The sequence below is a fragment of the Heteronotia binoei genome, chromosome 2 (genome assembly GCF_032191835.1).
Source record: "Heteronotia binoei isolate CCM8104 ecotype False Entrance Well chromosome 2, APGP_CSIRO_Hbin_v1, whole genome shotgun sequence".
NCBI lineage: Eukaryota > Metazoa > Chordata > Lepidosauria > Squamata > Gekkonidae > Heteronotia > Heteronotia binoei.
In genome coordinates, this window is record NC_083224.1 from 192831197 (window position 1) to 192845021 (window position 13825).

The window sequence follows — 13825 nt, forward strand, 5'->3', positions numbered from 1 at the left end:
TCCCAAGCAGATGCTCTGCCACTGAGCCACCGGCCCTCCCAAACTGGGAAGGAATTTCACTTGAAGATCTTGAGGCAACGGGGAAAAGCCTCAGTGCCTCCTTTAAAAAAGCAAAAAGGTTCTTACTTCACTGCTGCAAATGGTGGTGGTTGCAGGTTCTCTTTAGCTGGAGTCTGGCTCTTGCCACGGGCTTGTGCTGTTGAGATGCCCGCAGCCTCCCAGGTCATCCCAGCAATTGGAAACTGGGTAGGGAGGCCTTATTGCGTTGCCGTCCGTAAGACTAGATTGTGTTTGCTTCTTTTGCAAGGAGGGTTTCAGCCTCCCTCTCTGTCTCCCCAATAACCGGACACGTTTTGTTTGTTTCTGCCTTCCTTTAAAATGAAACTCTTCCTTCATGCATATCGCTTTTCTTAAATCTTACAGAACAGAAGACCGTCAGTGTATCTTCCCACACGGGAATATCCATCCGAACAAAGTAAGTCTCTCTCTTCCCCAGCTCCTAGCTTTGTGGACAGGCTGGCTGCCCACTTGCAGGCTAGGCGTCGTCTAGGGCGCCAGGAGGGAGGCGCCAAATCGGGCTCCTCCCCTACGGGTGCCCGAGACTAACGGCTAAATTTGCCTCTTTCCTCTCCCTCTGATGCCGCTGCCAGCCCCCTCCCTTCCCTTCCACCGTGTCCTGCCCCCCTTGCGCCCCCTCCCCCCACCCCCCGCATACAATCCGAGGTGCACGCTGCGACGAGGGTCGGCCCGGCCGGCGTTGAGGTGGCTGGCATCTGAGCTTTCTTGAAGACAGAGTTGGAGGAGGCTTCGCTCCCCCCTCACTTCTGGTTCTGGAAAGGAGCAGGGAGAAGCCTTCTCCAGCACTCTCTTCAAAAAACGCTCAGATGCCAGCCACTCAAAGCCGGCAGGGCCGAGCCTCGTCGTGGCGCAATCCTCTGATTTATGGGGGGGGGGGGGCGCTAACGTGGACTGCCTTTCTGCGGATGGACTTATTCTTTATCCCAACACCTCACTGAAACAACCGGGGACTGAACGCGCAAGACTGTGATGTGGGGTAATTTGTTTCTTTGAGTATCTGTGTGCAGTCTGGAGGAAAGAACACACTACAGACGGTATTCTCATGATGTTGGCCTATGAGTCAATAGCAGAGACCTTCTAAAAGTGCCTGTGTGCACTCTGGTTTCTTTTTCTGCAGACTGTTTGAATTCATTTTAGTGCAGGCTGTTTGGGAAAAGAGGCTATGTTAAATGCCTGTGTGCACTCTTGAGTTTCATATTGCAGTATGCTTAAGGCTAGAAGCTTTGGAATATTAAAGTGCCTTTTGTGCACATTTATCTTGTTCATCTTAGATTATTTCGGAGCAGAGTCTACTCAGAAATAGAGGCCAAAAGGGTTTACAAATATATGTTTTCTTGTGCTTGGGGGGGAGGGCACAGTGGTAGGGCTTTTAGCCCCACTGGTGGACCTCTTGATGGCACTTGGGTTTTTTGGCCACTGTGTGACACAGAGTGTTGGACTGGATGGGCCATTGCCTGATCCAACAGGGCTTCTCTTATGTATGAGGCAGTGATGCTCTGTATTTTTGATGCTTCGGGGGGTGGGTACAATAGGAGGGTTTCTAGTGTTCTGGCCTCACTGGTGGACCTCCTGATGGCCCCTGGGTTTTGCCACTTTGTGACACAGAGTGTCGACTGGATGGGCCATTGGCCTGATCCAACATGGCTTCTCTTATGTTTGGGGCAGTGGTGGTCTGTATTCTTAGTGCTGGTGGGGGGGCAACAGTGAGAGGGCTTCTAGACTCCTGGCCCCACTGGTGGACCTCCTGATGGCACCTGGGTTTTTTGGCTGCTGTGTGACACAGAGTGTTGGACTGGATGGGCCATTGGCCTGATCCAAAATGGCTTCCCTTATGTTCTTATGTGACACAGAGTGTTGGACTGGATGGGCCATTGGCCTGATCCAAAATGGCTTCTCTTATGTTCTTATGTGACACAGAGTGTTGGACTGGAGGGGCCATTGGCCTGATCCAACAGGGCTTCTCTTATGTGACACAGTGTTAGGCTGGAGGGGCCATTGGCCTGATCCAACATGGCTTCTCTTATGTTCTTATGTGACACAGAGTGTTGGACTGGAGGGGCCATTGGCCTGATCCAACATGGCTTCTCTTATGTTCTTATGTGACACAGAGTGTTGGGATGGAGGGGCCATTGGCCTGATCCAGCATGGCTTCTCTTATGTTCTTATGTGACACATAAGAGGGGCCATTGGCCTGATCCAACAGGGTTTCTCTTATGTTCTTATGTGACACAGAGTGTTGGGCTGGAGGCGCCATTGGCCTGATCCAACATGGCTTCTCTTATGTTCTTATGTGACACAGAGTGTTGGAGTGGAGGGGCCATTGGCCTGATCCAACATGGCTTCTCTTATGTTCTTATGTTACACAGAGTGTTGGAGTGGAGGGGCCATTGGCCTGATCCAACATGGCTTCTCTTATGTTCTTATGTTACACAGAGTGTTGGACTGGAGGGGCCATTGGTCTGATCCAACATGGCTTCTCTTATGTTCTTACGTGACACAGAGTGTTGGACTGGATGGGCCATTGGCCTGATCCAACATGGCTTCTCTTATGTTCTTATGTGACACAGAGTGTTGGAGTGGAGGGGCCATTGGCCTGATCCAACATGGCTTCTCTTATGTTCTTATGTGACACAGAGTGTTGGACTGGATGGGCCATTGGCCTGATCCAATCTGGCTTCTCTTATATTATGTATTTGCCAACTGGCTACAGGTGAGAGAGTGCCCCCTCTGTAGCCTCCCACCGTGGGCACTGGACATTCCCTTCCATGCCGTGTGTTCTAGGGGGTTGCCTTTTGCCTGTCCAGACCCTTGGAGGCAGCCTGCTCAGTCTCACCTCCTCTGGCTGGCAGTGGTTCTTCAAGGTCTCAGGCACAGAGAAGGAGCATCTATAGCCCAGGACCCTTTAATGCAGGGGTGTCAAACATGCAGTCCAGGGGCCAAATCAGGCTCCCAAGCAAGTGGCTGTCATCTGCTTCTTTCTCCCTATATCTTGCTTCCTTCTGCATTACAGCTCGCTTTGCAAGGCTTGCTCAATCGCACAGCAGGGCTACAGAGCAAAACCTCTGTTTTCTCCCTTGGCTGAGGCCCCTTTTTTGGGGAGGAAGGGGGGGAAGCAGAGGTTGTTTTTCTGGGCTCTCTCAATCACACAGCAAGGCTCCTGAGCCAAGCCTCTCTTCCTTCTATTGGCTGAGGCTCCCCCCTCCCCCGGTCCCCTGGGGAAGGAAGGTAAGAGCCGGAGCTTCCGTTGCCCTGTTCCCTGGATCCCGTGGGAGAAATACAAAGAAAGCAATCGAGACCGATGAGTGCTAACATTTTAAGCCTTCTGAGCCCCTAGAGAGAATCTGCCGGCCAGACCCGGACTCCTGCCTCTCCCCTTGACTCAGCAGAAAGCAGAGCTTGTGTCTGTGGATGCTTCCTTCGGCGTGCAGAGCGGGAGCACTGCCCTTTTCCCAGCGCTGGAGTTCATGGTCCCTGGAGGACAGGGCTGTGTGCTTGCAAGGAGTTGTGGGAAATCTGGGCTGCTCTGGACCGCCTGCCAATGCCCCGAGTAGTTTCCTTGCTTCCATATCCTCAGGAGTTCTGTTTCTCTCTTTCTTTGGCAGTCATCGTGACAGAAAAAACGAACATACTTTTGCGTTACCTACATCAGCAGTGGGACAAAAAGGTACGTATTCAAGGCTGTGTGTGTGTGTGAGAGAAGATGATGATGATATCAGATTTCTACCCTGCCCTCCGCTCAGAGCAGCTCACAATCACCTTTCCCTTCCTCCCCCGCAACAGGCACCCTGTGAGGCGGGTGGGGCTGAGAGAGCTCTCCCACAAGCTGCCCTTTCAAGGACAGAGGCTCAGAGCGGCCTACAGCCTCCTTCCCCTTCCTCCTCCGCAACAGACACCCTGTGAGTTGGGTGGGGCTGAGAGGGCTCTCCCAGAAGCTGCCCTTTCAAGGACAGAGTCTCAGAGCAGCCTACAATCTCCTTTCCCTTCCTCCCCCACAACAGACACCCTGTGAGGTGGGTGGGCCTGAGTGGGCTCTCAGCAGCTGTCCTTCTAAGGACAGAGGCTCAGAGCGGCCTACAATCTCCTTTCCCTTCCTCTTCCACAACAGACACCCTGTGAGGCGGGTGGGGCTGGAGAGGACTCTCCCAGCAGCTGCCCTTTCAAGGACAGAGTCTCAGAGCGGCCTACAATCTCCTTTCCCTTCCTTCCCCACAACAAGACACCCTGTGAGGTGGGTGGGCCTGAGTGGGCTCTCAGCAGCTGCCCATTCAAGGACAACCTCTGCCAGAGCTCTGGCTGACCCAAGGCCATTCCAGCAGCTGCAAGTGGAGGAGTGGGGAATCAAATCCGGTTCTCTCAAATAAGAGTCTGTGCACTTAACCATTACTCCAGACTAACTCTCAGTTCTGTATGTAGAAGCTATCAGTTGTGTATTTAAAAAGAAGGGGGGGGGTGTACGGCGGGGACAAATTCCCACTCCTGAGCTGCTTGCCTTTCTCGAGGACAGTGGTGTTTCCACGTCCTCTGCCTTTGACCACGTCAGTCGTGGTGTCAGAAGTGGAGATGTGAGATGGAGGCTTTGGGGGAGACTTATAGAGAAGGACCTACAGAGGCCATCTAGTCTGGCCCCCTGCTCAAGGCAGGATCAACCTTAAAGCATCCCCAAGAAGCTTTTGTCTTGCCACTGCCTGGAGACCTCTGGTGAGAAGAAGCTCGCCAGCTCTCTTGAGGCAGCCAATTCCACTGCTGCTGCTCTTACTGTACTGAGCTCCGTGGCGCAGAGTGGTAAAGCTGCAGTACTGCAGTCCAAGGTCTCTGCTCATGACCTGAGTTCGATCCCGGCGGAAGCTGGGTTCAGGTAGCTGGCTCGAAGTTGACTCAGCCTCCCATCCTTCCGAGGTCGGTCAAAGGAGTCCCCAGCTTGCTGGGGGGGAAAGTGTAGAGGACTGGGGGAGGCGATGGCAAACCACCCCGTAGGAAGTCTGCCGTGGAAACGTCATGATGCGACATCACCCCGGAGTTTGAAATGACTGGTGCTTGCACAGGGGACTACCTTGACCTTTTGTAGCAGCCCTGTGACGCAGCGTGATTAAAGCTGCATTACTGCAGTCCGAGCTTTCTGCTCACGACCTGAGTTTGATCCCGGCGGAAGCTGGGTTCAGGTAGCTGGCTCGAAGTTGACTCAGCCTCCCATCCTTCCGAGGTCGGTCAAATGAGTCCCCAGCTTGCTGGGGGGAAAGCATAGAGGACTGGGGAAGGCAACGGCAAACCGCCCCGTAAAAAGTCTGCCGTGAAAATGTTGTGATGCGACGTCACCCCAGAGTCGGAAACGACTGGTGCTTGCACAGGGGACTACCTTTACCTTTAATTAGTGAGGTTATAAGAGCCCCGTGGCACAGAGTGGTAAAGCTGCAATACTGCAGTCAAGCTCTCTGCTCACGACCTGAGTCCGATCCCAGCGGAAGCTGGGTTCAGATAGCCGGCTCAAGGTTGACTCAGCCTTCCATCCTTCTGAGGTCAGTCAAATGAGTCCCCAGCTTGCTGGGGGGAAAGCGTAGATGACTGGGGAAAGCAACGGCAAACTGCCCCGTAAAAAGTCTGCCATGAAAATGTTGTGATGCGACGTCACCCCAGAGTCGGAAACGACCGGTGCTTGCACAGGGGGACGACCTTCACCTTTTAACTCTTACTATAAAAGATTTCTTTATATCCACCTGGTACCTTTCCAGTGGTCATCTAAAGCCATTTTTGTGAGTCCTACCCTCTGTTGCCAATAGGAACAGCTCCCCGCCCTCTTCTGTCGAATCAGAGAACCCCGTTCCCCAAGCCCGTTCCGTTTTCATTTCTCAGCAAAACCAAGTTTGTCAATTTGCGTTTCTCCCCTTTCCTCAACAGAACGCAGCGAAAAAAAGAGACCCGGAGCAAGTGGAAATAGAGGGTGAAAACTCTGCCCCGCCTTGCAAAATCGCCCGGACAGACAGCCAAGACATGACTGAGGACACTTAAAAGCTCTCGCTCTTCTTCTGCACTGATGCAGGCGCTTCCTGTGTGGGTTTTTTTTTTTTTTTTGGTCTTTCACTGTGTAAAGAGAAAAAAGAAAAAAGGCAAATGAAACAATTCCACCTGCCCCCTCCCCTCCCTATAGAGCCCCGAACCACTTTGGATTTCTGAAGAACCAGTGTATTTATTTTTGTTTGTGTGTATCGGAGGGGAAGGGAAGGGAAGGGAAAGGTCTCTTCTTCCAGTTTTGTAGTATTATTTATGTTCTCTTCCCCCCCTCCCCGCCCCCACGCTCGCGGGGCAAGTCAGGATAAAATGATGTTTAAACTGTGATCATTGCCTTTAAAAAAAAGAAACAAATTCCACTTTTTGCAGCTTGTTCCAAGTCCAACTGACACAGTGCAGGAGCGGGGCGGGGAGCCCAATTCTGGCCAGTTCCCCCCACCCCCCTCACTGCTCTCTGGGGCTGGGTCAACATTTCCCTCTGTGCAATTAGTAACATGCGTTGAAAATTTAATTTTCTGTCAGGGGGGCTGAAAGCTCCTCTCATTCATGTTATCTGCCCTCCAGCTCGAATCGACCTTGTCCTGCAGCTAATTGTGAGGGCCCACCTCTAAGGGCGGTCCGGTCATCCATTATTACTTTCGACTTTGTTAATAATCGTTGCATTCACCTCCTTTGGTCTTCTCTTCCCCCACTCCTCACCGGGGACTCTGTTTGCACGCCGGCCATATAACTCGGAGGAAAAGCACACCTCTGCTCTCTCTCGCTCTCTCTCTCTCTCTCTCTAGCACCACTCTTTGAACGGACCAGTTCTGTGCAACTTCTCCAGTAGAATAAAAAATGGGTATTTCTCACTTCTCTTGGCTGTGTATTGGTGAGAAGTCTGTGATGTGGACACTGGGCAAGAGAGCTGCGTTCATGTCAGTGATCCCTTAGCCCAGGCTGGCCAAACTTGCTTGATGGAAGAGCCCCACAGAATAGATATTAGATGTTTGAGAGCCACAAGACACAAATGTCAGATGTTTGAGAGCCACGAGGGAGGGGGGGAGGGAAGAAAGGAAGGAACTTTAAATACTTTATCCAAGCCGCTGGCTGGCTTGGCTTGGAGAAGTGATTTAGAAGATGATATAGGAGTTGTATCCTGCCCTCCACTCCGAATCTCAGAGCGGCTCACAATCTCCTTTCCCTTCCTTCCCCACAACAGAAACCACAACAGACACCCTGTGAGGCGGGTGGGGCTGAGAGAGCTCTCACAGAAGCTGCCCTTTCAAGGACAGAGGCTCAGAGTGGCCTATAATCTCCTTTCCCTTCCTCCTCCCCAACAGACACCCTGTGAGGTGGGTGGGGCTGAGAGAGCTCTCCCAGAAGCTGCCCTTTCAAGGACAATCTCAGAATGGCCTACAATCTCCTTTCGCTTCCTCCCACACAACAGACACCCTGTCAGGTGGGTGGGGCTGAGAGGGCTCTCCCAGAAGCTGCCCTTTCAAGGACAACCTCTGCCAGAGCTATGGCTGACCCAAGGCCATTCTAGCAGCTGCAAGTGTTAGAGTGGGAAATCAAACCCGGCCCAGGGAGACCCGTGTGGCTTCCTACCAGCACGTGGCTAGCCACAGAGGATGGTCCAGGGAACCTTCTTGTCTTATTTGGGGAAGCTGTGTTCCATCAGGGAGGGAAGGTGGCTCAGTGACAGTGCATCTGCTTGGTAAGCAGAAGGTCCCAGGTTCAATCCCCGGCATCTCCCAACTAAAAAGGGTCCAGGCAAGTAGGCATGAAAAACCTCAGCTTGAGACCCTGGAGAGCTGCTGCCAGTAGACAAGACTGACTTTGAAGGACCCAGGCGGGGTCTGATTCAGTAGAAGGCAGCTTCATATGTTCATTTGAATAATGGATCTCCCAGAATCTTTAGGGGAGGGAGGGTGGCTCAGTGGTAGAGCATCTGCTTGGGAAGCAGAAGGTCCCAGGTTCAATCCCCGGCATCTCCAACTAAAAAAGGGTCCAGGCAAGTAGGCATGAAAAACCTCAGCTTAAGACCCTGGAGAGCTGCTGCCAGTCTGAGTAGACGACTGACTTCAATGGACCGAGGGGGGTCTGTCTGATTCAGTATATGATAGCTTCATATATGTTCATATGTTCACTCCAGTAACATATTTTTTAGGAGACTGACAGTGGCTCAGTGGTAGAGCATCTGCTTGGCAAGCAGAAGGCCCCAGGTTCAATCCCTGGCATCTCCAACTAAAAAGGGTCCAGGCAAGTAGGCGTGAGGGACGGTGGCTCAGTGGTAAAGCGTCTGCTTGGCAAGCAGAAGGTCCCAGCTTCAATCCCCGGCATCTCCAACTAAAAAGGGTCAAGGCAAGTAGATGTAAAAAACCTCCGCTTGAGACCCTGGAGAGCCGCTGCCAGTCTGAGTCGACAATGCTGACTTTGGGGGACCCAGAGGGGGTCTGATTCAGTAGAAGGCAGAGCTTCAAATGTTCATTTGAACCTGGTTTTAAGGAAGGGACGGTGGCTCAGTGGCAGAGCATCTGCTTGGTAAGCAGAAGGTCCCAGGTTCAATCCCTGGCATCTCCAACTCAAAAGGGTCCAGGCAAATAGGCATGGAAAACCCCTCAGCTTGGGACCCTGGAGAGCTGCTGCCAGTCAGAGGAGACGAGACTTTGATGGAATGGGGGCGGGGGGGTCTGATTCAGCCGAAGGCAGCTTCATACGTTCAGCCACTCTGCTTGGAGGGGCTCACAGCAGCTCAGCCAAGGCCCGAGTCGTGTGCCTGGCTGTGGAGTTGTCGCGCTCCCCCAGAAGACCAGGACGTGGGTGACCAGGGCACGCCTGGAAGGCAAAAGGCAGCTTCAGGAGGTAGCCCTTCACGCTCAAGAGGCCGTTTACCTCTGGAGAGCAGGTGCCAAGGGACAAGCGGCCCCCCTTTCGTTGGCACACCAGAGCACCAGGCCCAATCCAGCAGGGCTCTTATAAAGGAGGAAGTCAACTTTATCCTGAATAGAGGCTCCTCAGTCAGGAGCAGTTTGTCTCAGAGCAGGTGCTGGAGGGACGCTTTTTACCATACCCCGCTTACAGGTACCCTAGAAGCTTCCAGGCGTGCTAAAGAGGGCAAGGACGGGCGGGGGAAGTGGTTTGGCCTGAGCAATGCGGCTACTTCATTTCACCCTTCTCGCTGCTCCAGAATGAAGCTTGCAAGGGGGCCTGGCTTTGAGCAGAAGCTTCAGCACTGGCAGAGTCAGACAGGGCAGCATCTCCTAATTCTCTCTCCCCCCCCCCCCCCAATTTCAGGTCCAGCACATTTTTAAAAAGGCCTGATTTGCTCTGAGACTTCTGTGGGAGTCCAGCCCCAGGAAACGATCGACCGGGCCTTCTGAATAAACCTGCAGAGGTGCAGGCTACGCAAACCCCGCCTTGCGTCGGGCTGACAGTAAAATTTGGCAAGCAGTTCCCTGCATAAGAACGTCAGAGAAGCCATGTTGGATCAGACTAATGGCCCCTCCAGTCCAACATTCTGTGTCACGCAGTGGCCAAAAAAAGGAGGTTCACAAGTGGGAAATGTGCCTGCTCATTATGATCTGGGGTTGGGAGTAAGCAGTGAAGTGGCCAAGTTTGCAGATGACACTAAATTGTTCAGGGTGGTGAGAACCAGAGAGGATTGTGAGGCACTCCAAAGGGATCTGTTGAGGCTGGGTGAGTGGGCGTCAACGTGGCAGATGAGGTTCAAAGTGGCCAAGTGCAAATGTAATGCACACTGGGGCCAAGAATCCCAGCTACAAATACAAGTTGATGGGTTGTGAACTGGCAGAGATTGACCAAGAGAGAGATCTTGGGGTTGTGGTAGATAACTCACTGAAAATGTCAGGACAGTGTGCAATTGCAATAAAAAAGGCCAATGCCATGCTGGGAATTATTAGGAAGGGAAATGAAAACAAATCAGCCAGTATCATAATGCCCCTGTATAAATCGATGGTGCGGTCTCATTTGGAATACTGTGTGCAATTCTGGTCACCGCACCTCGAAAAGGATATTATAGCATTGAAAAAAGTGCATAAAAGGGCAACTAGAATGATTAAAAGTTCGGAACACTTTCCTATGAAGAAAGGTTAAAACACTTGGGGCTCTTTAGCTTGGAGAAACGTCGACTGCAGGGTGACATGATAGAGGTTTACAAGATTTTGCATGGGGTGGAGAAAGTAGAGAAAGAAGTCCTTTTCTCCCTTTCTCACAATGCAAGAACTCGTGGGCATTCGATGAAATTGCTGAGCAGTCAGGTTAAAACGGAAAAAAAGAAGTACTTCTTCATCCAAAGGGTGATTGACATGTGGAATTCACTGCCACAGGAGGCGGCGGCGGCGGCTACAAGCACAGCCAGCTTTAAGAGAGGATTGGATAAAAATACGGAGCAGAGATCCATCAGTGGCTATTAGCCACAGTATGTGTGTGTGTGTGTGTGTGTGTGTGTGTATATATATATATATATATATATATATATATATGTGTGTGTGTGTGTGTGTATACACACACACATATATTGGCCACTGTGTGACGCAGAGTGTTGAACTGGATGGGTCATTGGCCTGATCCAACATGGCTTCTCTCATGTCCTTATGGGGCTAGAAGCCCTTCTTCTTTGCACCCCCAAGCACCAAGAATACAGAGCATCACTGCCCCAGACAGTTCCAATAATATGCTGTGGCTAATAGCCACCTCTGCTCCATATTTTTATCTAAATCCCTCTTGAAGCTGGCTATGCTTGCAGCCGCCACCACGTCCTGTGGCAGTGAGTTCCATGTGTTAATCCCCATTTGGGTGAAGAAGTACTTCCTTTTATCCGTTCTAACTGCTCAGCAATTTAATCGAATGCCCACGAGTTCTTGTATTGTGAGAAAGGGAGAAAAAGACTTCTTTCTCCTTTCTCCATCCATAAGGACTTCGTTTTAGTGGGGAGGGCAAGAAGCTACCGAGTCCATCCTCCCACCCCCACCCCGAAAAAGCATCATTTCCTCCCCCTTTTTGTTGAAATATAGTTTTTTTTAATTGCATTTCTGCTGGTTTTACAAAAATATGACAAAAATAACTTAAAGAAAAGACCCTCCCCGCCTGCTACATCCCCCCCCCCTTCTGCTTCCTTATTATTCAAGGCAAAATAAATAAATGCAGCAAATAAATAGGTCTTAAAAAAATAACCTCCCCTTCCCGAAAAGGAATTTCCCTCTTTTATACAGTGACTATCGCTCGGAGGAGTGAGATTTCGGACAGTGTTGCCTTTCGCTGGCAGGCCTGGAGGGGGTGAAGAGATCCAGGAGGCGCCCCCACTTCGGAGAGCTTGTCCTGCCTTCGACTGCTGCAGGCTGAGCATCTTCTGTGCTTCCAAGATGACGTTGGAGCAAACTTGTGGATGGAGTGGTGGTGGTGGGGAAGCCTCTTACACCAGGAGCCACATTGTTCCATCCTCTGGGCATGGGGGGGGGGTGGAGAACGGGATAGAACAGCACCCCATCCCACCTTCGCGGGGTCTCCCGTGACCGCACTGCCGAAGGCCAGGGAAGAGGAGAAGGAGACGTCCTTTCTGGCAGCGTAGAGCACCGGGCGAAATGCATCGGGAGGCGAGGTCTACAGCCAGCCGCCAGGGCCGTGTTATTGCTGTCACGGAATGGCTTGGGTGCGACAAGAGAGAATGTCGGATGCGGAAGAACGGATCAGTCCGAGACAAACGGCTCCCTCCTTGAGGATACAGGCCATTGCTTCTGCCAGGGCTTCAGAACGGCGGAGCGGCTGGGATGAGAATTTTCTCTTTTTTCCTTTGTGGAGGGTTTTTGGACTGCTGCCCCTCTCTTCGACAAAAGCCGGCAAGAGGATCCAAGCCCACGCACCTGCCAATCGCTTGAATGGCTTTGAGTCCACCCAGCAAGCACGGTTTGGAGAGAATCGTTTGTGAATGCAGGACAGAAATGCACCCCTTCGTTCGGCGGTGGGTCAGGCCTATGAACACTTGAGCGCCCTAAAACACACCCACCCACAACCCCACATGCCGTTTTCCCCCCAAGAGGTCTGATCCTGAGATGGCATCTTGTCAAATTGTGCCTCTAAACGGGGGGGGGGGGGGAGGGGGGCGCTCCCGTTAAGAGACCCTTCCCCCCAATACTCACCAATCCCCGGGTCTGCAAAATTAAGCGCAAGGGTTTTGGAAGTTGGAAACTTCCTTTTAAAGAATTGTAAACCAAAGCCAAGTTGGGTCTACGAGAGAAACGGGTTCACTGGAAGTCACCAGTAAGACTTTTGGACTGAAAACCCAACTGGGAAAGACGATGAAGGCAGTGTGAAACCACGCAACACTGGCCAGTCTCGTTCCCCCACCCCATTTCCAAGGGGTTAAAACTTGCTACAACTAACTGCACCTCCCCCCCGCCCCAGCTACAGCAACTATTTCCCAGCTTCTAACAGAACCCTTTCCCCCCCACACCCTGAAATTAATTCTGGGTATTTTCTTTAAGCCAAAACGCATCTCTCCCCGCCCCCCAGCCTTAGCAAACAACAGGATCAAACCCCTATCCTTGGCGTAAAAGTTATGAGGTCCTTGTTGCTCAAGAACAACCCCCCCGCCCCTCAAGTCTTCTTAATGCCCCACGGCCACCTCAAATGGCTCGCGAGGGCTTCCCTCCTTGTTTGTTTTCCCTGCCAGTGAAACGTAAAAAAAAAAAATGAATAAAATCATGGAGTTGTCCGATCTATCGATGCCTGCTCCCCATCACGCCCCATGGTCCGCTTTTACAAAAAGCCAAGGGGAAGTGGCTAGGGGGCACAATTCCCCAGCCGTCTGCAGGAAAGGCGAAAGAAATCTTGGGGTTTCGTTTATAGTGCAAGAAATGCCAATCATGCGCGAACTTCAGCTCAGAAATGTCTCTCCCGCCCAAAACAACCTGGGCCCGCAGTCGTCCCGCCCGACAGGGCTGTTGTTCAAGCAGAAAGGGGGCAGTTTGCTAGGTGAATTCTCCAGGGAGGGAGAGGAGAGAGTTGTGGTAAGAGCTGGAAACCTTTCTCCAAAGCAAACAGGCAGGCCTTGCATCTCTATGATCAAGTGTTTGGAAGTCATTCTTGGCGCCACCAAGATGTGACTTGTTTTGGGTGTAAAATACAGGAACTGCCAACAACCCCTCGCCCACTGGGCAAATCTGTCCCCACTGATTCCTGCCGCTAACCCCGAAATGGTAAACAGGCGTCGCGCAGAGCTCTCCAAATTCCAAATCTAAACAGTCCAGGATTCAGGCGCTGCTTTTTAGACTCCTGCACCTTTCGATTTCCATCGTTCAGCGCATGCTGCAAAAAACGATGCTGAGGCATTCTTAAGGCAAAAATATCGCAGTCCTCCTTTGCTAAACGCAATCGTTTTGTCCGTGAACTGCATGAAATTCAACTGTCTCTCTATTGGTACTGCTGGACAGGGATGATTTGTGTGTAGGGAGGTTAAAACAGATTATTTGGAAGGGAATCGGAGCTACTGCTTCCTCCTAAACCAACTTTTTGCTCTAATATAGAAGGTATTCCGGGGGGGAGGGGTGTGACAACCAGGGGTGGGATTCTAGCAGGAGCTCCTTTGCATATTAGGCCACACCTCCCCGATGTACCCAATCCTCCAAGAGCTTACAAGGCTCTTTTTTGTAAGCTCTTGGAGAATTGGCCACATTAGGGGGTGTGTGGCCTAATATGCAAAAGAGCTCCTGCTGGAATTCCACCTCTAGCAACAGCTACCCCA

The 13825-nt window shown here is 51.7% G+C and overlaps 1 protein-coding gene and 1 non-coding gene across 2 annotated transcripts in view; both read left to right on the top strand.

Moving 5' to 3' along the window:
• DDA1 (DET1 and DDB1 associated 1) overlaps positions 1-6932 on the top strand; it is a 37667-nt gene extending 30735 nt beyond the window's left edge. Inside the window, exons 3-5 of the mRNA XM_060233113.1 lie at positions 424-475; positions 3681-3742; positions 5971-6932. Coding sequence (XP_060089096.1) covers positions 424-475; positions 3681-3742; positions 5971-6081 — 225 coding nt within the window. The 3' untranslated portion in view covers positions 6082-6932. The remainder of the gene's footprint in view (positions 1-423; positions 476-3680; positions 3743-5970) is intronic.
• A 1300-nt stretch (positions 6933-8232) lies between these two features.
• On the top strand, positions 8233-8309 carry TRNAA-GGC (transfer RNA alanine (anticodon GGC)). The gene has a single exon. It is a non-coding gene; the product is annotated as a tRNA-Ala (tRNA).
• Positions 8310-13825: the final 5516 nt, after the last annotated feature.